This window comes from Larimichthys crocea, chromosome III, assembly GCF_000972845.2.
Source record: "Larimichthys crocea isolate SSNF chromosome III, L_crocea_2.0, whole genome shotgun sequence".
Taxonomy (NCBI): Eukaryota; Metazoa; Chordata; class Actinopteri; family Sciaenidae; genus Larimichthys; species Larimichthys crocea.
In genome coordinates, this window is record NC_040013.1 from 1,830,998 (window position 1) to 1,850,824 (window position 19,827).

The 19,827-nt window shown below is 44.1% G+C and overlaps 3 protein-coding genes across 6 annotated transcripts; 1 reads left to right on the forward strand and 2 right to left on the reverse strand.

The window, feature by feature from the left end:
• Positions 1-1,312: 1,312 nt before the first annotated feature.
• LOC104917869 (dynein regulatory complex subunit 2) lies at positions 1,313-6,104 on the reverse strand. Of its 2 annotated transcripts, none has more exons than XM_027276009.1 (9): positions 5,994-6,104; positions 4,309-4,457; positions 3,831-3,998; positions 3,581-3,750; positions 3,284-3,434; positions 3,058-3,201; positions 2,335-2,532; positions 2,114-2,248; positions 1,313-1,991 (listed from the first exon to the last, which is right to left on the reverse strand). In XM_027276009.1, the coding sequence occupies exons 2-9, from the start codon at positions 4,402-4,404 to the stop codon at positions 1,662-1,664; spliced, it is 1,392 nt and encodes a 463-aa protein (XP_027131810.1). In that variant the 5' UTR covers positions 4,405-4,457; positions 5,994-6,104; the 3' UTR covers positions 1,313-1,661. The 2 variants fall into 2 exon arrangements, with proteins under 2 accessions (XP_027131810.1, XP_027131807.1); XM_027276006.1 differs by having other exon boundaries at positions 1,313-1,994.
• A 356-nt stretch (positions 6,105-6,460) lies between these two features.
• Positions 6,461-11,583, forward strand: cyp1d1 (cytochrome P450, family 1, subfamily D, polypeptide 1). 2 transcript variants are annotated; one of them, XM_027274576.1, is made up of 9 exons: positions 6,461-6,547; positions 6,798-6,907; positions 7,015-7,314; positions 7,392-8,000; positions 8,438-8,561; positions 8,670-8,759; positions 10,613-10,736; positions 10,809-10,895; positions 11,007-11,583. In XM_027274576.1, exons 2-9 carry the CDS (start codon positions 6,905-6,907, stop codon positions 11,287-11,289), a joined length of 1,620 nt encoding a protein of 539 aa, XP_027130377.1. In that variant the 5' UTR covers positions 6,461-6,547; positions 6,798-6,904; the 3' UTR covers positions 11,290-11,583. The 2 variants fall into 2 exon arrangements, with proteins under 2 accessions (XP_027130377.1, XP_010727685.3); XM_010729383.3 differs by lacking the exon at positions 6,461-6,547 and having other exon boundaries at positions 6,675-6,907.
• Positions 11,584-12,990: 1,407 nt separating this feature from the next.
• kifl (kinesin family-like) lies at positions 12,991-18,827 on the reverse strand. Of its 2 annotated transcripts, XM_027278025.1 has the most exons (20): positions 18,757-18,827; positions 18,567-18,673; positions 18,233-18,325; positions 18,037-18,159; positions 17,813-17,905; positions 17,644-17,704; positions 17,432-17,562; positions 16,308-16,475; positions 16,103-16,230; positions 15,907-16,019; positions 15,689-15,795; positions 15,077-15,176; positions 14,817-15,009; positions 14,533-14,713; positions 14,206-14,449; positions 13,669-13,829; positions 13,486-13,590; positions 13,316-13,413; positions 13,149-13,227; positions 12,991-13,066 (listed from the first exon to the last, which is right to left on the reverse strand). In XM_027278025.1, the coding sequence occupies exons 3-20, from the start codon at positions 18,311-18,313 to the stop codon at positions 13,016-13,018; spliced, it is 2,217 nt and encodes a 738-aa protein (XP_027133826.1). In that variant the 5' UTR covers positions 18,314-18,325; positions 18,567-18,673; positions 18,757-18,827; the 3' UTR covers positions 12,991-13,015. The 2 variants fall into 2 exon arrangements, with proteins under 2 accessions (XP_027133826.1, XP_027133827.1); XM_027278026.1 differs by lacking the exons at positions 18,567-18,673; positions 18,757-18,827 and having other exon boundaries at positions 18,233-18,417.
• Positions 18,828-19,827: the final 1,000 nt, after the last annotated feature.

Consider the following 19,827-nt stretch of genomic DNA (forward strand, 5'->3'; position numbering starts at 1 on the left):
AAAACAGAGTGCAGTACTGTTTTGTAAATCACATGATCATGTTTGCTGCGTTGCAATAAGGGTCAACAGTTTTACTGATTTCATTTGGAAATCCCTGTAAATAGTAAAATGTCTTTCTATTTTTTGTATGATATTAAAATGATTCCTTTCTGGCAAAGTTCTATTTAAGTGGTTAAGCTAACGAACACATAACAGACATTACTATAGAGAACATGCTGTCCAAAACCTGTTGAAGAAACATTATGTACGTTTTTTATGTTAAAATACCAGAATTTAAATCCTGTTGACCCACACTGACCTGTGATCAGGTGAACGGTGTCTCTGTCATTCAGACGTCTGTTTCACTCTATGTAACTTTGGGCTCCAGGTCGGGAGAAGAGTGTTTTCTGGTTTTCCCTCTGATGTCCTCCGGCTACTCCTCCTCACTCTCTGTGATTTACAGAATTTCCTGATGGACAGTGAAGTAAACTGCTGACAACTGTAGCTGCTGTTAGTCGGGCTGCTTCATGGCCATGTGGGTTGCTGCTTGGGAGAAACACGGGTAAATATTGGAGATGCATGTTGCTCAAAACACAATGACCACATTACTGGGGTCTATAGGGATATTTATTTGTGCTGAACCTAACTGCTGTGAAACTTCTTGCTGTCATTATTTGGCAGCACAGACTGAATCCAGACTCGGATGTAGAAGCTGGTGCATGAAATAAACCATGTTGCACTCGTCAAGGTTCAGTGTGTTCAATCTGTCAACCTGTGTGAGCTCAGAGTCTGGAGAGACGACTCTGATATTTTGAATTCGGACTGCAGTACCAAATTTAACCACTAGCTGTCAGTGTTATACAAAGTCATATCCTTTTAGAGCATTGATGACTGATATTTAAATGATGGCATGGATGGATGGCGTGGAGTACATATCGTATGAGTGTCAGTCACAGGGTCAGCCTACTCCACTTCACACAGCAGCTTCCCAGTGGCAGGATTATACAGAGGAATCTTTCTTCTGCTGCTGGACTCATGCACCTCTAGGGAACTAAAAATGGTTCTTCTGAACAATTACTGAAGAACCAGTTGGATCCTCCAAAGAACTTTATTGAAAATGGCTCCTTAAAGAACCTATTTTTTACTAAAATCCATTGGAGCAGCATTTAAGGTGCCTTAAGGAACCATTTTTTGATGGTTCTTTAAAGAATTTCTTGGTATTATATTATTATATATTGTTATTTAAAGAACCATTTGGATGGTTTTAACTATCTTCTAGACTAAACCACTAAACCATACTCAATCATGAAAACAGAGCACACAACAGTCAATCCACGTTTCTCCATTTTTATTGTGTCAACAATAAGTGAGGACATTTTAGGACAACAAATGACACTACTAACAAAATCAGGAACACTTGAACAACTTCCGTTGAAGACCTTCACAAGGGGTTTAAAGCTACTGTGAAAAGCTAAATAAGTCAACCTTGAGCTTCTGATAGTTTACCATGAAATCAAGGAGTTCATTTTAATATTTCATCAAAGATTATTGGGTCCTACAATAAGTGTTTGTAATAATGTAATTTCCAAAGGAACAAAGGAAGTTAACCTCAAACATACATTTGACTATTTACATGTGCACGACGGACCTCATCAGATTAAGAACTGCATGCTAACATACACCTACATCTTTGTGGTGGTTGGGGTATTGGTCTTTGGGGGCCTGGTGTTTGGGCCACTGGTGTTTGGGGTATTGGTGTTTGGGGTATTGGTGTTTAGGGTATTGGTCTTTGGGGCCCTGGTGATAAGGGCCTGGTGCACAGTCAGAGGAGCGTCGGGTGCACTGAAGGTGTTGTTGCTGAGTGTCATATCGTCCAGGTGCTTATGCAGCTGCAGCTTCAACTGCTCGTTCTCTTGCTTCAGTTCGACTTTGTGTTTCTTCAGAGCATCTCGCTGCAGCACCACATGGTTCAGGCGCTGCGTCAGCTGATGCAGCTCTGGAACCTCTGACACCTTCTACAGACAGAGACCCAAAAGTCAGGGAGGTTGCATTTGCAAATAAGTGAACCACTTCTCATTTACAATGAGAACCTAGACAAGGTTCCCAACTTGTCTGATCGTCCTGGATGTCCTACCTTGGCTGGTTCCTCTGTCTCCGGTTCAGTTTTCTCCTCTCGATGTTCCATTGTAGGAAATGATATTGCTGAGGCTTTCTCCAGCTTTGTCTCTAATGTCTGACATACTTTACCAAGGAGTAAAATCCTCTCTCCCTGCATAGCCACACAGTGAAAATACAGTGAAAAGAAGGGCGAGCATAGGTGTGAACAGTGGGCAAACCAGGTGTGAGATGGTTCACCTTGGCAATAACTGTTTGCAGTTTCTTGGTGGCGTTGTTGCTCTGCATGGTGAGGTTGGTGAGCCGTTTCCTTCCATCTTTTTGAACCTGAGCCAGCTGATTATGAAGCCGGAGTTTCTCCTGCTGTTGCTGGGCTCTCACGTCTTCTTGGATCAATAATTTGGTCAGGGTTTGTTTCCTCCTACTCATCAAAGGATCCTAAGAAAGGAAGGTAACAAGACGAAGACTTCGGTTTAACAATCTGATGCTACATTATGAGCCAACTTCTTCTCTGGCTCTGGGGAAGATTTCCTATCAATCCTTCAACAGCTTTTGCAAACTTTTCAAAAAAATTGCTTCATGATGCATCTGTTTGAAAAGCTCTAAATACTTAAAACAACAAACCAGCATCCACCATATAATTTTTACTATATATAGGCTTTGGCCCAATTTCAATCCAGTTGGACGGAACATCTCCAAAGAAGGCACCCAGGAGACATCCTAACGAAATACCCCAACCACCTAAGCAGGCCTTACGCAAAGGGGACGCAAAGGAGCAGCCGCTCTACTCTGAGCTCCTTCCGTATATCCGAGCTCCTCACCCTGTTTCTAAGGCTGAGACACCCGGAGACTATCTATTAGACAAATATTTTCTGAAATCCATTAAGGAACTAGACCTTGTTGGTCAGGTGTCCCTGAAATATTATCAGATTAAATTATTGCACACAGTGAACCTTCACTGACCGTCATCATCTTCTTTATGTCTTTGTTAACCTCCTGAATGTCAAACGTATCTTTCTCCATCATTCTCCTGAACCATTCGTCATTCTCGGGTTCCCACTTGGGTTTCTGTTTGGATTCTTCCTTCTTCTCCGTATCAGCTTCTTTCTGTCCACAGAGACAGGAGATAAATCAGGACACCTGTATATTGGAATGAATATGGTGAGAGCGACCCGGTTCTGTCAGATACCCTTTCTTCATAGGCGTATTCATACAGTTTGGTGCTTTGTGAATACAGTTTGTGCATGTCTTCCATCACTGCTTTGTGCTTGTCCTCCATAAGGGACATTGTGGCCTCCAGATTGTCTTCCTGCTGCTGAGAATCTGCCAACAACAGCTCTCTGAAACACAAAGCCCAGATCACACCAGAGAGGCTACGGATCAACACAAAACAATGTTGTCACATTGTTGCATGTTGTTGTCGTTTCTGTCGCAGCTGTAATCAACACTGCAGGCTGTGGGGGGCGCTGTGGATCTTCAGACTGACCTCTGAGAGTTCAACTTGGAGCTGATGTGCTCCATGCAGTTCTCCCACGGCTCCTGCACTAAATTCAGCCGTTTATCCTGCAGAGCGCACAGACTCTCCACGTTTTGCAGGTGAGCACGGCGCACCTGAGCCGACTGACGCTCCTTCTGCAGCAGGCCACACTCCAGATTCTGCAACACACACAAACAGGAAGTGACACACTGAGAGTCAAACAGGTCAATGTGCGTTAGCACAAAGAGTGTGGTTTCACCTCGATGGTATTGTCCAGGCCGTCTGTCTCCCGCTCAAACTGCTGTTTGAGCATCATGATGTGTTGACGCAGTTCGGTGTCTTGAGTCTGACGGAGAATCGACCTCCAGCCTTCGTTCACCTTCAGCATCGTGGCAGCAGAGTTCCTCTTTTCCGCCTCCAACTTGGCCTGATTTTTAAACAGACGACACATCGAGCAGCTGCTCACTGACACACCAAACGCTGACTTCCTTTTGAAAAGCTAGAGTGCTAGTTAATGCGTCCAAACCGGCGGTTCTTACCACCATCAGAGTTTGCCAAAACTTCACAGCGAGGTCACAAGGCCTTCTTAAGTTTAAGGGATGTAGGAAAACCTTTAAAAATGTGTGTACAGCAGGCCTATATCAACATTTCAGCCAGTGCTGTAATGAAAACACTTGGAGCTGAACTGTAAGTCAAAGAGTAAAAGTAAAATCAGTCTGAATCTAAATAAGTGTCACCTGCAGAGACAGCGTGCGGCTATGTACGTTCTTGGCGGCCATCCCTTCCTCTTCCTGAGGGTTAGGGCTACCTCCTTTCTTTGACTTCTTTGGCATGATGGCTGCTCCTCCTTCTTCTTTTCGTCACTGCTGCTTTGTCTGATATCCGACTGCAAAACAGTAAAAATAAGATTTAAAAAAAGCTTTTTCATTTCAGAGTGCAGACTTAACGTAAAGCAGAACTTTCATTTTGTGTCGATTCTGGTGGACAAAATCCATCTTGTTTCACAGATTTACAAAAAAATTGAGACTATAGAAATTGTTTGTTTGTGTCGGCGATATAGAGGCATCAGTATTAAACTGAGACTGTTTCATAACCAGTGAAATCTCCTTGTGGTACAATTTTTAAAATGGATTACATTTACTTTATTGAGATCTTGATTTTGAGTACGCCTGTGATGCAAGCTCCCACAATTCAGTGCTCAAAACCTGAACGCAGCAAAAGTTCATTAATATCCTTTATATACATTTAAACATTTAAACTGCGTGAAGAATTAATTGCCGAGAATGTGAATTTAACGTGCTTTGTTCTTGTGTCTCTGTGTGCAAGCTTTAATGTTGCATTCAAGGTCCAGTGTGTAGGATTACGTTTGAATCGTGAGGATTTAAACCAACCGTATACCCCTCACCTCACCCTCACCTTTACCTTCAAACCATGTAGAAAAAAAACTACCTTGAGTACTGATCTATAGCCGGCTTTTAGTTTGTCCATTCTGGGCTACTCTAGAAACCTGGAGGACCAACTCCCTCTGTAGATATGAAGGCTCACTGAAGATCACAAATCACTGTCAGATGCTTGTACACAGATGAAAACATGATCCTCCTAAATTTTACATACCGCACCTTTAATGTTTGTCATAGATTGTAACAAAGATGAACATATTTCTATAAGTGGTGTAAAAGCACACTCAAGGATCAACCGTTACCAAATCAAACCTCGTCATACCTGACAGTTACCTAGTGTTTCTGTAGCGTTGATAAAACGTTGAACAATAAACACATCAGTAGTTTGACACCAAACTGCCTTTAAGAAATATGACATTTGTAATATTCCTCACTCCATAAACATGAGACAAAGGTTGTCATATGTCCACAGTCTGACATCAATATAATCCATAAACATAAACCGTTTTTCTGTACAAACGTTTATATACAAACTGTCTGTGCTGTTTTAATGTTAGATCACATCATTGTAATGTAAAGCATATTTAAAACTCCCCCTCACGTGACAATCTGTTGATAATGTTTCTAAAGTAAATTGTCTGTAGACATTTTTAAAAAACAACTTAAGACATACCTCTTTAGCTTTTACCTGCTCAGGTGCCTTTCACTACTGAATTTTTATGCCCTGATCACTCTGGTGCTTATTCACTGTACAGGTCATATCTACTTTTACAGCAACTGTTAAGCTTTTTATCCTATAGGTTCTTTTCTTATTTGTTTTATTGTTGTAGTTTTATGTTTCTACTTTTTCTTTTAATTTCTAGTTTTTTATGAAACTGCTCTATTGTCTATTTCTGTTTTTACTTACTTTTTTTACTCACTTTGGGCTACAATTGAGTATGAAAGGTGCTATATAAATAAATAAAATTGAAAGTTGAGTTAAACATCTTTAGTTAAACGGAAATTTAAGTTTTTAAACTTACCCGTCAGGCTTTTTTTAATTTAAACTGTTGGTAATAACCGTTTTTCAGTTTAGTGGTATGTTCTTGAATCATCACCATAGCAACAGCTTTAAAAAATGCGTTTTTAAAAAAAAATCTACTTCATTAATTTAATTTATTTTATTTAGTATTTGTGAATTTGATCTTCATGGGTTATTTTTTTTTTATTTACAGTCAGTATTTATTTATTTTAATTTAAATTACTTTATTTTTTTTTTTACCGTTTTTTAATCACCATAGCAACCGCTTTAAAAAATGCGTTGTTAAAAAAAAAAATCTACTTCATTAATTTAATTTATTTTAATGAGTCTATTTAGTATTTGTGAATTTGATCTTCATGGGTTATTTTTTTAAAATTTATTTACAGCTACTATTTATTTATTTTAATTTAAATTACTTTTTTTTTAACCGTTTTTCAATCACCATAGCAACCGCTTTAAAAAATGCACTGGCGAGGTGTACCTGTTGTTTTGTAGACGGACAGCGCCCCCTTGTGACACATAAATTGCACTGTTCATAAAAGAAGACCACTAAAGGTATCCCAGGTATCAAAGTCCTGAATTCAGAGATGAAATATTGAATGCATGCCATGTTGCGATGCTCGTACATTCAGCACATTTGAAATAAACTAACGCACTGCAACAACAAACAGCCTCCAACTTTGTGAGGGGGCAGCAGAGGAGGGGCCCATGTTGTGAATGCTTCCTATGGGCTGATGCAGTCACTGGCTGGCCAGGCTGGACTCGTCATTCAACCACCCTGAGCCAACTTTCTCTTTTCTCTCAGCTCCCTCGCCCTGGACTGTTTCTGAGGATCAGACCTCAAACCTCTGCTCTGCTGAGTGTTTACGTCTCTGCTCTGCTGTCTGTTTTCAGGGTTACAGTGGATACTGCATGGTGAGTTTTCTGCCTTTGCTGTCTTAGTTTTTATGAATCAATCCACTCTGTGTTTTGAGTCACAACTTCTTGATTGGGAATAATTTCATCTTTTATGTCTCTCTCAGTGTTTACCTGCCATGATGAGACTCACGTTTGGGACTCTGCACATCAAGGAGAACCCTTGTGCCTCTTTGTCTAGCATCACAGTTGCTCTCTGTCTTCTCACCCTGATCCTGATGGCCCTCAGGAACCGAAAGAGCCACCACCAACACCACCACCAGCAGCACTCCCATTTGGACCACACAAAATACCCCCCTCCTCCTGGCCCCACGCCGTGGCCCCTTGTCGGCAATCTGCTCCAGATGGGGGACCAGATTCACCTTTCTCTAACCCGCTTGAGGCTCCGTTATGGCGATGTTTTCACGGTATTTACTGTAAAATGTGTTTCTTTTTTAGGTTGACAGATGTTGCTGTTTCATCATTCATCATTCCTTGACTTTAGATGCATCTCGGCTCTTTGACTGTCGTCGTCCTGAGTGGATACACCACCATCAGACAGGCGCTGGTTCGGCAGGGAGAAGCTTTTGCTGGCAGACCTGACCTATTCACCTTTTCTGCTGTAGCCAACGGGACCAGTATGACCTTTAGTGAGAAGTATGGACCGGCCTGGATGCTCCATAAGAAGCTGTGTAAGAACGCCCTCAGGTCTTTCTCCCAGGCTGAGCCCAGAGGATCTGGTGCCACCTGCCTCCTGGAGGAGCATGTCTGCGCTGAGGCGGCGGAGATGGTGGAGGTGATTCAGGAACAGGCTGCTGCTGAAGGAGACATGACAGGTGTAGATCCGGTGACGCCCCTGGCGACCTCGGTGGCAAATGTTGTGTGCGCCCTCTGCTTTGGGAAAAGATACGACTACAATGACAAGGAGTTCCTCACTATTGTTCACATCAACAACGAGGTCCTGCGGATCTTTGCAGCAGGGAACCTGGCTGATTTCTTCCCTGTGTTCCGCTACTTTCCGAGTCCATCTCTGAGGAAGATGGTCCAGCACATCCACAGGATGAACAGATTCATGGAGCGGAGCATTGAGGAACACATCAACACCTTTGATAAGGCAAGAGGCACATGTGATTCATTTTGACAAACCACTAGTTTGATCAATATCTTCCCCTAAACCAGTGACCACAAAATACAGATAACAGACTTTCAGCACAGCTCAGTGCGGTAAATGTCGTGTCTGTAACTCTTCTTTTCTTCTTTCTCTCTCTGTAATTTGCCACCCACTATTCCATCTGACATTGCACTCGTACAGTTGTAGCTGTGAGCGTAACTCCAGCCAAAGAAATAACAAACCAGTTCCCTGGGAGCTTTGTTCTTATGCACGCGCTCTAATTAGGAATTAGTACCCGCTGGAAGACACGCGTCATAGCATAACTGATTACTGTCTCTGCTGTAATTATTGCTTTTAAAACTCTTCACCTCTGTTTCTATATATGACAGCAATGATTTCAGAAATCAGTGTTAAATCAAGTTATGTGTGTGTGATTGCAGAACTGTATCCGGGACATTACCGACGCTCTGATTTCACTTTGTGAGGACAGAGAAGACAATAAGGACATGTCTATGCTCTCCAACTCTCAGATCATTCACAGTGTCATTGACATCTTTGGAGCAGGTTAGACACACACTGGACATTTCACTTATATTATAATTGATGATGTATAATGCCAGTGATGAAGATGATTACTCTCTTTTTTCTCTGCTTGTTTGTGATTCTCTGAAGGATTTGACACCATCATTGCTGGTTTACAGTGGAGCCTGTTGTACCTCATTAAGTTTCCTGACATCCAGGACAGAATACACCAGGAGATAGGTACTGTACATCCATGCATCCATTTCCTTCCGCTTATCCGAGGTCAGGTTGCGGTGGCAGCAGGTTTAGCAGGTGCGTTCCAGGCGTCCCCCTCCCTAGCAATGCACCTCCTACTGGGGGATCCCAAGGCGTTTCCAGGCCAGATGGTCTATATAGTCCCTCAAGTGAGTTCTAAGACTGCCTTGGAGGTCTTTTGCCAGTTGGACTTGCCTGGAACGCCTCCAAAGATGGACTGCTAGAAGGCATCCACCTTAGCTGGCTTCTTTTTGACGTTTTGTACTCCAAAAGAATCTTTAACATAGTGGTGGGGTCTGTGATCTGGGTATCCCAAGGCAAACTGGTTCCAGGGCAGGGACTAAACTCCATTCAGAGAGGCTTACGAATCAGCCAAAAAAAAAGCTGCAACACTGGAATCTGCCCGAAGGAACAACATGGAGCCAACGCCCTGTGGGCCCACCACCTTTAGGGATAGGCATAAGGGTTGGGTGCTTTTCCAGCCGGCTGGTGGGCAAATGAGTTGACCTAGGCATTCTCCTTTTTAATGAATATATAACTCCAACTGGTAAATTCAGTACTTACAGAGCATTAAAGAGAAATAATTCATGCTATGGTAAATAGCAAGGGCCCATTCTCCAGTCTCCAGTGCAATGACTCTTAGTCCAGATAAATTTAGACTGAGACGGTGTTGCTTCCTGCACAGTAGCTCTTAATATTTGAGATGACAAATAGATCCAGAGTTTAATACCACATTTGGATGGTGATTGCCACCCCCTCACCTCATCACCTCATCCCATCCTTCCTAGCATGATGTATAAACTATGGTGGCTGCACATTTATCTTCTGTAAATAGAGCTCCCTAACTCTAACACACTGGACCGTTAAAACAAAAAAAGTATCTCCTTAAAGTAGTTTTTGCAGACAGATATAGTATATGTGAAGATAGGAAGTCTCAAAATTTCAGGGAGAACCAACATAATACAAACCCAACAACCCGAGTGCCCTTCTCTGGACAGACAGAGTCCGACACCCACCACCAGAGAAACTCACAAAAGATCAGTCCAATTTGCTGACACCAGTGCTACAGAACTGGTGCTGTCTGTTCTGAAGCAGAGGAGGAGGGGGGAGGCAGGAGGAGGTGGGATGAATCAGTACGAGAGAGAGGGTGGTGGAGAAAGAAAGAAAGGTTAGAGAGTTGTTCCAGGCCGACACAAAGGCCGCAACACGCAAGGCACTGATCACATTCTCCACTTACTCATCGCTTTAATCTTTTATTTTACTGCTTACAGCGAGCTCACCACTTTACTGGAAACATTATCAATGAATGAGCAACATGAAATGAACTTGAAAGACGAGCATACTTATGTTACAAACTCAAAAGATCCAACACAGACCTCAGCACTTTTAACCCCAGTCTTTACAGAAAGGAAATTTAAAATAATGATGAAGTAATTATATTAGAAATCTATTATATACATAAAAGGTCATTTGATAAAGATAATTGATAATTGATAAAGACCTCAGCTTCAATGGCTGTACTGGCCAAACACTCAACCTGCATCACAGTTCAAGGAGTTGTATCCTTCTGAAAAACAAAACCCTGAGACCTGAGTCTGGAAATCTAGATTTAACAAGAATCTATCTAGAAATATATTAGTGGGAAATCTAGATTTAACAAGAATCTATCTAGAAATATATTAGTGTCTGATGGACATGGAGACTAGTGGGAGGAGAGCAGCCAGCTGATATTAGTGGGAATGACAGAAACACTGTTCATGTGATAACAAGTCAGTGTAGCATCAGAATCATTTAAACCCTGATTCATTTCTAATGAGGTTTGGATTTTCTTTTTCCAGGTGAACACATTGGCACAGACAGACTGCCGAGGTTTTCGGATAAGCCCAAGATGCCTTTCACAGAGGCGTTCATATATGAAGTGTTTCGTCATGCTTCATATGTCCCTTTTACCATTCCTCACTGGTAAGTAGGCAGTTTTTATTATTACAGTAGACTCATGAACAGTTTTCTTGTTGAAACTTCTCTTCTCTTTAGCACCACGAGAAACGTCACCCTGAATGGATACTTCATTCCCAAAGATACCTGTGTCTTCATTAACCAGTATCAAGTCAATCATGACGTGTGAGTATAGCCACAAACCATCGTCAGTACATTATGTCTTTGAATTTGACTGATAAGGCGCCCAGATGTGTCAATATCTGTTCCATTGCTCTGTTTTTCACTCTGTCCCAGCGATCTTTGGGGTGACCCGGATTCATTTCGCCCTCAGCGCTTCCTGGCTTCATCAGGACTCCTCAACAAGGAGCTGACGGAGAAGGTTCTCCTCTTCGGCATGGGGAAGAGACGATGTCTCGGTGACGGATTTGCCCGTTTGGAGATGTTTGTGTTTCTCACCACGCTGCTTCACAGGCTGCGGATTGAAAACGTTCCCGGGCAGGAGCTGGATCTCAGCACCGATTTTGGGCTGACTATGAAACCACGTCCGTACAGGATTACATTTTCCCCGAGGTTTTAGACGGCCAACAAACAAATTATGCTCTGTGTGGATGTTTCACACATCAACAACAAAATGGAAAGATATTGTATATAGAAATGTGTTGAGATTTTGTAGAAATAGTATGAATATGAACTATCTTCATGTCATTCAGTGCTTCTGTGCTCATACTTTCATCTCACAGTCTGGGCAGGCCGGGCACAAAATCAGTGATATAGTTGGTGGTGTGTACTTCCTGACATAGTGTGCTAATTTCAGTAGTCTGAATGTCAGCGTATGTTTGTATGATAACATCTGAGGTCATACTTCAAAATAAAATGGCAAACGTTGAACTTCTGTGTCGCTTAACGTGTCTTCAATGAGTACTGTAACTCAAACAGTCTCGTGACAGGCATCATTTCAGTTTTCCTTTGTGTGCTTATGTATACAAACCATTTACAGTTTGTGTCGATTAATTAACAAAACACAACAAGGAGATGAGACCTTTAGCCCCCTCATCAACCCTGTTCCCTCTCCATGCACTCCTGGTAGCTCGCTGTGTCTTTGTCTCTCACTTTGTTCTAGTCCACAGAGCTCACACAGTACAGTTCAAACTATGGCCGTCATTATAGAACAACAAATCACGGCGAACATGTGCTGACTGGCCTCTGATCTAAAGCAGCCAATGAAACGCAGCATGCAAAGCCAGGGAATCATGCCCCGCATTATGGATTAAAAATGCTGAACAATTAAGATTGGCCCCAGTTACAGACAAAAGACGGTCTACTTATAGAAACTGGTCATCCACCGTAAGCACTGACATGACACCCAGGCTCAAACAGTTAGTTTGAGTCCGAGCCAAGGCCTAAAACGAGCCAATGAACGTCAGATTCAAGGGGAAGGAAGGTGCTATCACCTACAAATGACAAAAGGTGTTTCTACCTCCCATCCTAATCATGGGATGTGACCCGGTAACAATATATACAGATCATGGGCCCTGGAGATTTAACCTCTCAAGCTCTGATGGGCTACACACTGTTTTTCCCACATACAAAAGGAGTGTAAACCAACCAGCTGACTTCCTGTTTGCCTCTTCAGTTACACGTGGGGCCCTGTAACTGTGGGGGCCTCATTCTGTAGACGCTCCCATTTACAAACTGCACGCAATCCCCCTGAATGCAACCAGCCAGTGCCCCTGGAGTGATGTCATCCATCCCCAGTGGTGGCATGTAACTAAGTACATCAAAGTTCCATTTTATACAAGTTTACTCCACATCTCAGAGGAAGATATTGTACTTTTTACTCTAGTCTCTGCTTTAGTTACAGATGTTAACTCCTGTTGATGCTACACTGACTCTGGCATGCACGTAATGCAACTCTCAGTTTCCTGATGGACAGTAAAGTAGACTACTGCCAACTGTAGCTGCTGTTAGCTCAGTTTGTTAGCTCATAGTCCGGCAGGTGGGAGTGTTAGTGTTTGTACCACAGGCGTTTTGGACCACCAGGAAGAGGACTGACTTTTAGTGGTTGGTGAGAGCTTGGTGAAATAAAAGGCTGAAAGAGAGACGCCGAGCTGGGCTGACTGCTGCTGGACTAGGCAGTGATATCAGCTGCTGCTGGGGACCTGGTTGATGTTTGGCTGTTGGCAAAGTTGTCGACTCTCTAGTTATTTTCCCCAATATGGTATTAATACTTGATAATACCATGCAACTCAATTAATGACAAGACGCCACTCAAGACATGGTCCAAATATCCCAGTTTATTGTTTTCAGATATCCTCGTCTTCCACTGTTTGTCCTGATCTCAGCTTCATGATCACCTGTCAGGAAAAAGAAAACACAAATAGATTCAGAATACTCCGTCGAACATTTTGCAACATCGTTGTAACAAATTCCACGCACCTCTTTTAGCTGGGCGATCTCTTTGCTTTCCAAATTTCTCTGAACATTGTTGGTTATGTTCTTCGCTCTTGTTGCATAACTGGAAGGTTCAGGACATTCGGGTGTTGTTAGTTTGTTAGCATTTGAATAAATGAAAAGATAATTCTCCCTCTCTCTTTGTCTCTTACATGAGGGATGTGAGCGTCTCATCGAGGTTGCATTCTGAAGGAGAGATGTTGACGATCATCAGGGTTTTGGCGTTTCCGCCCAGGGAGTCCTGCATCACCTGAGAGGAGGTGAAATGCACAGGTCATGTGAGGAATCACACGCAGCTTAAGGTTCATTTTACGACACTGACCTGCGTCAGCTTGCTGTTCCTGTATGGTACATGGGGCAGCTCAGCAGACAAGGCTGAGATCACATCACCCAGAGCACTCAGAGACTTGTTAATGGAGTTGGCCTCCTGCAGAGAATTTACAGAGTTCATGAGAAAACATCTGATAAATCATCTTTATAATTAAAACAAAACATCGAAGCAAACCTTAAGCTGGTGGTCCTTGGCTCCAGTCTTGGCTGCTCTCTCACTGCCTGCCAGGTCCACAAGGCTCAGCTTCCCTTTGCACACACTCCCATTGGTCAGATTCTTGCTCTCCACCATGATGCCAACAAGAAGATGGGAGCGGGAACTCTCCACGTTCATCTCTGGGGGAACATTCACCATGAAAAAAAGGTTCCCAAATATTTGTCAATGGCTTAATGGGGCAATGTGTAAGATATGGCCAAAATACTTCATAATAATTATGAACAGAATGTGAGCAGCTATGAGCTCTGATGGAGAGATATCTACTGAAAGGGACAGATGCCGGCCTTAGCAACCCTGGGAAGCTCAAAAGTTCTTTGAACCTCCAACAGTTTGCTGATTTACAGTTTGGCTGCTCTGCCACTCACCACCCAGTCCAGTAATCATGTACCCAGCTGCTGCGCCCTCACACTGTAACTGTAGCTAACACAATTAAGCCAAACCATTTAACAGAGCCCTGATTGAACTGGGTGGCATGGCACAGCATCAAGGACTCACTGGTGGCAGAGATGTGTCGGTTGGCGCAGGCCTGCTGGAACAGAGCGTAGAGTTCCTGGGCACTGGAGGCCTCCTTTGTCTCTGCTCCTTGTGCGAACACAACTCCCTTTCTGTTCCTCTTGATCTCGACCCGCCTGGCCTGGCCATGGGACTGGGACTGGGACTGTGCATGGGCCTCACCGGGCAGGCTCACAAAGAGATCCTGCAGCTTGTCGTTGTACAGCTCCAGCATATAGGCTGAAACCTGAGGTTACAGGATGAAGAGGCACAGGAACATCTGATGTCCTAAATGAGATCTAATTACACTGGTGATATACCGTCTCTTACCTTGAATTCGAATTTGGCTCTGTTCTCCTGTATGATATCAAATATGGCATTAAAAGATCTCGGCATGATCCCAGGGTTCTTCTGGTCCTTGTCCCCAACCATGGTGAAGGTCTTCCCCGAGCCTGTCTGGCCGTATGCAAAGATACAGACGTTGTAGCCATCCATAGCCGACTGGATCAGCCTGTGTGGGAAGTATATCCCAAACTTCAGGCTCAAATTTGTTCTATGAAGTATCAGAATCAAAAGATTTGTGGCCCATTGTTCATGATACATTTCCCTCTCACCTGCTCGCGTCAAGAAACAGGTCGTCCTGAGAGGCTTCGGCGGTGAACACCTTGTCAAACTGGAACTCCCTCTGCCCCCGAGGGGTTTCCACGGTGACCGAGTACTCATCTGTTTTCTCCACGACGATGGCGCCACCCTGTGCAACCTCCGCCCGACTCACCGGTCGAATCCGACAAAACACTCTGATTTTGCCTAAGACAAAATAAAACCTCAATAATGTAAAGAAAACTCAGTGAGGGTTAAACTGAGAGGGCCTTACCTTTCATGTCTTCCACCATGTTGTAGTACTTCTTCCTCATTGTTCTTTCTGAAGTGTAGTTCTCGACGATTTTATTTTTCTCCTCTTTGATTTGTTTCAGCTTGAGAGAAAACATTTCACTTCATGCATCATAGAAACAATAATGACTCCTTCATTTATGATGTGTTTTTCGAACAACATTATGTGACTAATGGTACCTCTGTCATTCCGAGCTCGTGTCGTGCCAGAACAGGAGCTGGGCAATGTTTCTGAAATACAGTTTCCTGATGGACTGAAAGCTTGACTTGTTGCTAAAGTAAGTTAACTGTCAGCTCAGCCTGTGCTGCCTGGACACTGAGCTTTGGTATTTACAGTTCCACCAGTACCACCAGTTGGAGGAGGTTTTGAGGCCTAGGGTGAGGGGGAGCGCAGCTGATCTCGTACCAGAACCAGAGCCAGGCAATCTATACGGGCTCAGCTGCCTCTGCATACATGGCATAGGCTAAGAGACCGAAGAGGACTTTGAGAAGCTAAGAAGAGGAAAGGAGAGTGAGCGTGCAAGAGGAGTAAATACCAAACCTCACATAATGTTGCTTTAAAATGGACCTGATGTGAGATTTTGACCCGACCAACCTGATCCTGCAGCGAGAGAAGCTGCTGCCCGACGAGCTTCACTCCCTCTGTGGTTCGGACCGCCCCTCGTCCCAAGACGGCCTCGAGTTCTGTGACTGCGTCGGATTCTGAGCAAGACAAAAGTTTAAAAAAAACACCAATTTGAATGAGTTAAAGGTTAAAGGTCAAAGGACGGTTGAATGCACGATAGATGATTCATATTTAAAATAATTATTTACCATTTATTTCAGGACTTTCTCCAGTTTTGATGAAGCGCAAAGCCAACTGAGTGGCCTCGTATTCCCTCACTGTTTCTTGTAGTAAAGACAAAGTTGACTCATATTCATCTGACCTGAAAAATAGATAATAAATCAAATGAATGACATGATAACTGGCTCATTTTTGACTCTGGCTCTTTCTCTGGTGGTCTTATACTCTTTGTCTTCCTCGGCGTGCAGATGGTCCAGTTTCTCTCTGGCTTCGGCCAGAGCGAGCTGGTTCTCCTCGCCTATCAGTTTCAGAAGAACTCTGGTTTCAGGCACTGCCCTGCAGATTTCATGAGCCTGGAAAACAGAATGAGCATCTTTTGGTATCAGAACAGACTAAAGTTTATATTTATAGTTTAACAGCTGAGCTGCACCTTGTGTATCAATGTGGGAAGCAGAATGGTGCAGTAAGGCAGAGCGATGGGAGGCACCGGCGTCCTCTCTTCCTCCAGCAGCTCGGTGATCTCTCTCTCCCTCTGATACAGCCTCTCTTTCAGCTGCGCCAGACGGGCTTTAGCCCCCTCTAGTGTCGGATCTGACTCCTGCAGAGAGAAACAACTTGAAGGAACATTGTGTAACTTTTCTCTCCTAAACATCTGTTACCCACACTGACCTGTGATCAGGTGAACGGTGTCTCTGTCACTCGTACGTCTGTTCTCACTCTATGTAACTTTGGGCTCCGGGTCGGGAGAAGTACGTAACGCTTTACGGCACTAAGTCACACAGCAGCAACTATTTCACTGATTCTGGTGAAACTGGATCATATTTTATGGAGGAAATGTTTTCTGGTTTTCCCTCTGATGTCCTCCGGCTGCTCCGCCTCAACTCTCTGTGATTTACAGAGTTTATGATGGACAGTGAAGTAAACTGCTGACAGCTGTAGCTGCTGTTAGCTCAGTTTGGTAGCCGGGCTGTTTGCACTGTAAGCTCAGAGCACCGGGGGAGTATTAGTGTTTTTACCGCAGGTGTTTTGGACCACTGGGAAGAAGAAGAAGAGGCCCGGAGTGAAGCCAGTGTCGTGCCAGAACTGGAGCTAGGTAAGACGCCAATGTAACCAGGTTTAGCAGGCACAATGGACATAAAGGCAGAGGAGAAGAGAGTGAAGAGGACGCTGACGGAGGAAGCTAAGAAGAGAAAAGGAGAGAGTGAGCGAGCAAGAAGCCGCCGGACAAGAGTAAATGTGGGACTGACTTTTAGTGGTTGGTGAGAGCTTGGTGAAATAAAAGGCTGAAAGACAGACGCCGAGCTGGGCTGACTGCTGCTGGACTAGTCAGTGATAACAGCTGCTGCTGGTTCTGGTTCTGGTTCTGGGCTGACTGCTGCTGGACTAGTCAGTGATAACAGCTGCTGCTGGTGATCATAAGTAATGTAATCAGAACAAATACTCGTGTACAGCTGTTCATATTTCACATAATTGGACGCCAGCACTGACATGTTTAATGTGGTTCTGTCAGATTGTTACCACAGCATGCTGAGAGTGCAACTCATTCCAACCCACCAGTTGTTGTGCTAAAAGCTCTTTCTCAGAGATTTCGCTTTCCTTAGCGGCTTCCTGCTCCTGTAAGGATACGGTCAACATTTCTTGGACCTTCCCCACTTCCTCTCTGGCCATTTGCAGCTCCTGCAGGGCTGTTGAGCGTCACCTCGCATTAATAAAGGTGTTAAAATGTAAAGGTGACTTTAGATATCCATGGATGCATGTAGACTCACTGGACGCCTGGTGGGTGTGCAGAACATCCATCCTGTTGGAGAACAGTTCCATCATTTTGCTCTAAAAAGAAACAAGAAACAAAGTTGAAGTTGCCTGTTATACTCAGATTTGTCCACAAGGGTGTGCTCCAGTTCAGAGGAAGACATGAGAGTTTCAGTCCTCTCCAACCTTTTCTCTGTTCCACTGCAGGGCCTCCTCTTTGCTCCTCCTCCTCTCCGCTCGCTGCTCCTCCTGCAGCTGCTCGTTCTGTGCGGTCAGGGCCTGCAGGAAACAGGATGAGGCGAGGAGAGAAGTGCATACGGCTGTTTAAAGTTTGAAGTCAGAGAGTTTCAGCTGCAGAAAACAGGACAGGGTCTGGTTGGGTCTGAAGGTGAGAGGTGAACATCACTGACCGCGACTCTCCTCTCACAGTCAACGCTCTTCTTCTCCACCTTCCCCTGGTAGATGTTCAGGATTCTCCTCAGAGTGCTCATCTTGTTCTGGTAGTGAGATGTGATCCTCTGCACGGTCCACGCCTGATCACACAAGAAGCTTTGTATTACCAATGTGTTAGGCCTTATCTCCTCTCTCACTCATATGCCTCCTCACCTGATTCTCTCGTGCCGTGATCTGAAAGTTCTCCTCCATCTCCTGCACCATTTCCAGGTGCCTCCTCTGCAGGGCTTCCATGTCCTCGGCTATCTGTTTTGGAGTTTATACAACACAGAATAACATCCTGGTAGAACATAGTGATGAAATGCCTTGCAGGGTCACACCAGCAGCATCACGGCAGTCACGTGAGCTCGAGAAAGAGCCCGACACAGAGAGTCTGACAGAGTGTTCATTGTGCATCTCACAGCTGAACACAGCTGGCTTGTATAGACTGATCCTGTTATAAATAAAATCTCACTGTGCTTTCCCGTGACGATGCTCATTATTTCACCTGAGTGAAGCAGAGTTCAGCGGACTCATACGGGATGTAGATCTTGTCATCTTGTGACCTCTCGGCTTCTGGGTCACTGCCGTCCGACAGCTGAGTGTCTGACGAGCCTGCAGGAGTAACATGCAGCGAATCTCAGTAACTCAACCTCAGTACATCTTTCTGCCTCATCATCATCCCTCCCTTCACACACCTTGACCTCTTGTCTAGGGCGTTTCCTTCGATTTACGCCCAACCAGCGTCTGAACGCAGACCACCTCCTCATCCACAGAGTTTTGTGATGAATCACAGCTTGAACAAGGAAGCAAATGTTGGAGAACAGCGTGAGGAGTGAAAGGCGGGAGAAAGAAGAGGAGCAGCAAACCTGGGCACACATTTTGTTCGATTACCGAATTATTTTGCTATGTAGTGAATGTTCTTGACACGCCTTTTAATACTAAACAGTTGCATCATAAATCATCATCATAATAAGAGAGAAAGACGTCTGTTCTCACACTATGTAACTTTGGGCTCCGGGTCGGGAGAAGTACGTAACGCTTTACGGCACTAAGTCACACAGCAGCAACTATTTCACTGATTCTGGTGAAACTGGATCATATTTTATGGAGGAAATGTTTTCTGGTTTTCCCTCTGATGTCCTCCGGCTGCTCCGCCTCAACTCTCTGTGATTTACAGAGTTTATGATGGACAGTGAAGTAAACTGCTGACAGCTGTAGCTGCTGTTAGCTCAGTTTGTTAGCCGGGCTGTGAGCTCAGAGCACAGGGGGAGTGAAGAAGAAGAGGTTTACAGGCCCGGAGTGAAGCCAGTGTCGTGCCAGAACTGGAGCTAGGGTTAGAGGCCAATGTAACCGGGCTCAGCAGCCTCTATGGACATAATGGCAGAGGAGAAGAGAGCGAAGAGGACGTTGACGGAGGAAGCTAAGAAGAGAAAAGGAGAGAGTGAGCGAGGCTGAAAGACAGACGCTGAGCTGGGCTGACTGCTGTTGGACTAGGCAGTGATATCAGCTGTTGTTGACTTTAATATTCAGGTATTTCATCATTATTGTGTACAAATGAAAGTCAGGCTCGTTAAATAGTTTTATTGGGTGTTGGGTGAACAAACCAAACCAACCAATCACCAAACACTCAGCACGTTCCCCTTGCTGCTGTCTTGCACAGAATATTTGTTTATAACACATTTATCATTTTAATGAATAAATCAAACACATAAATCTCAGTGAAGACATTAACATTTTATTCATTCGATTTAAAACATGTTTTACAT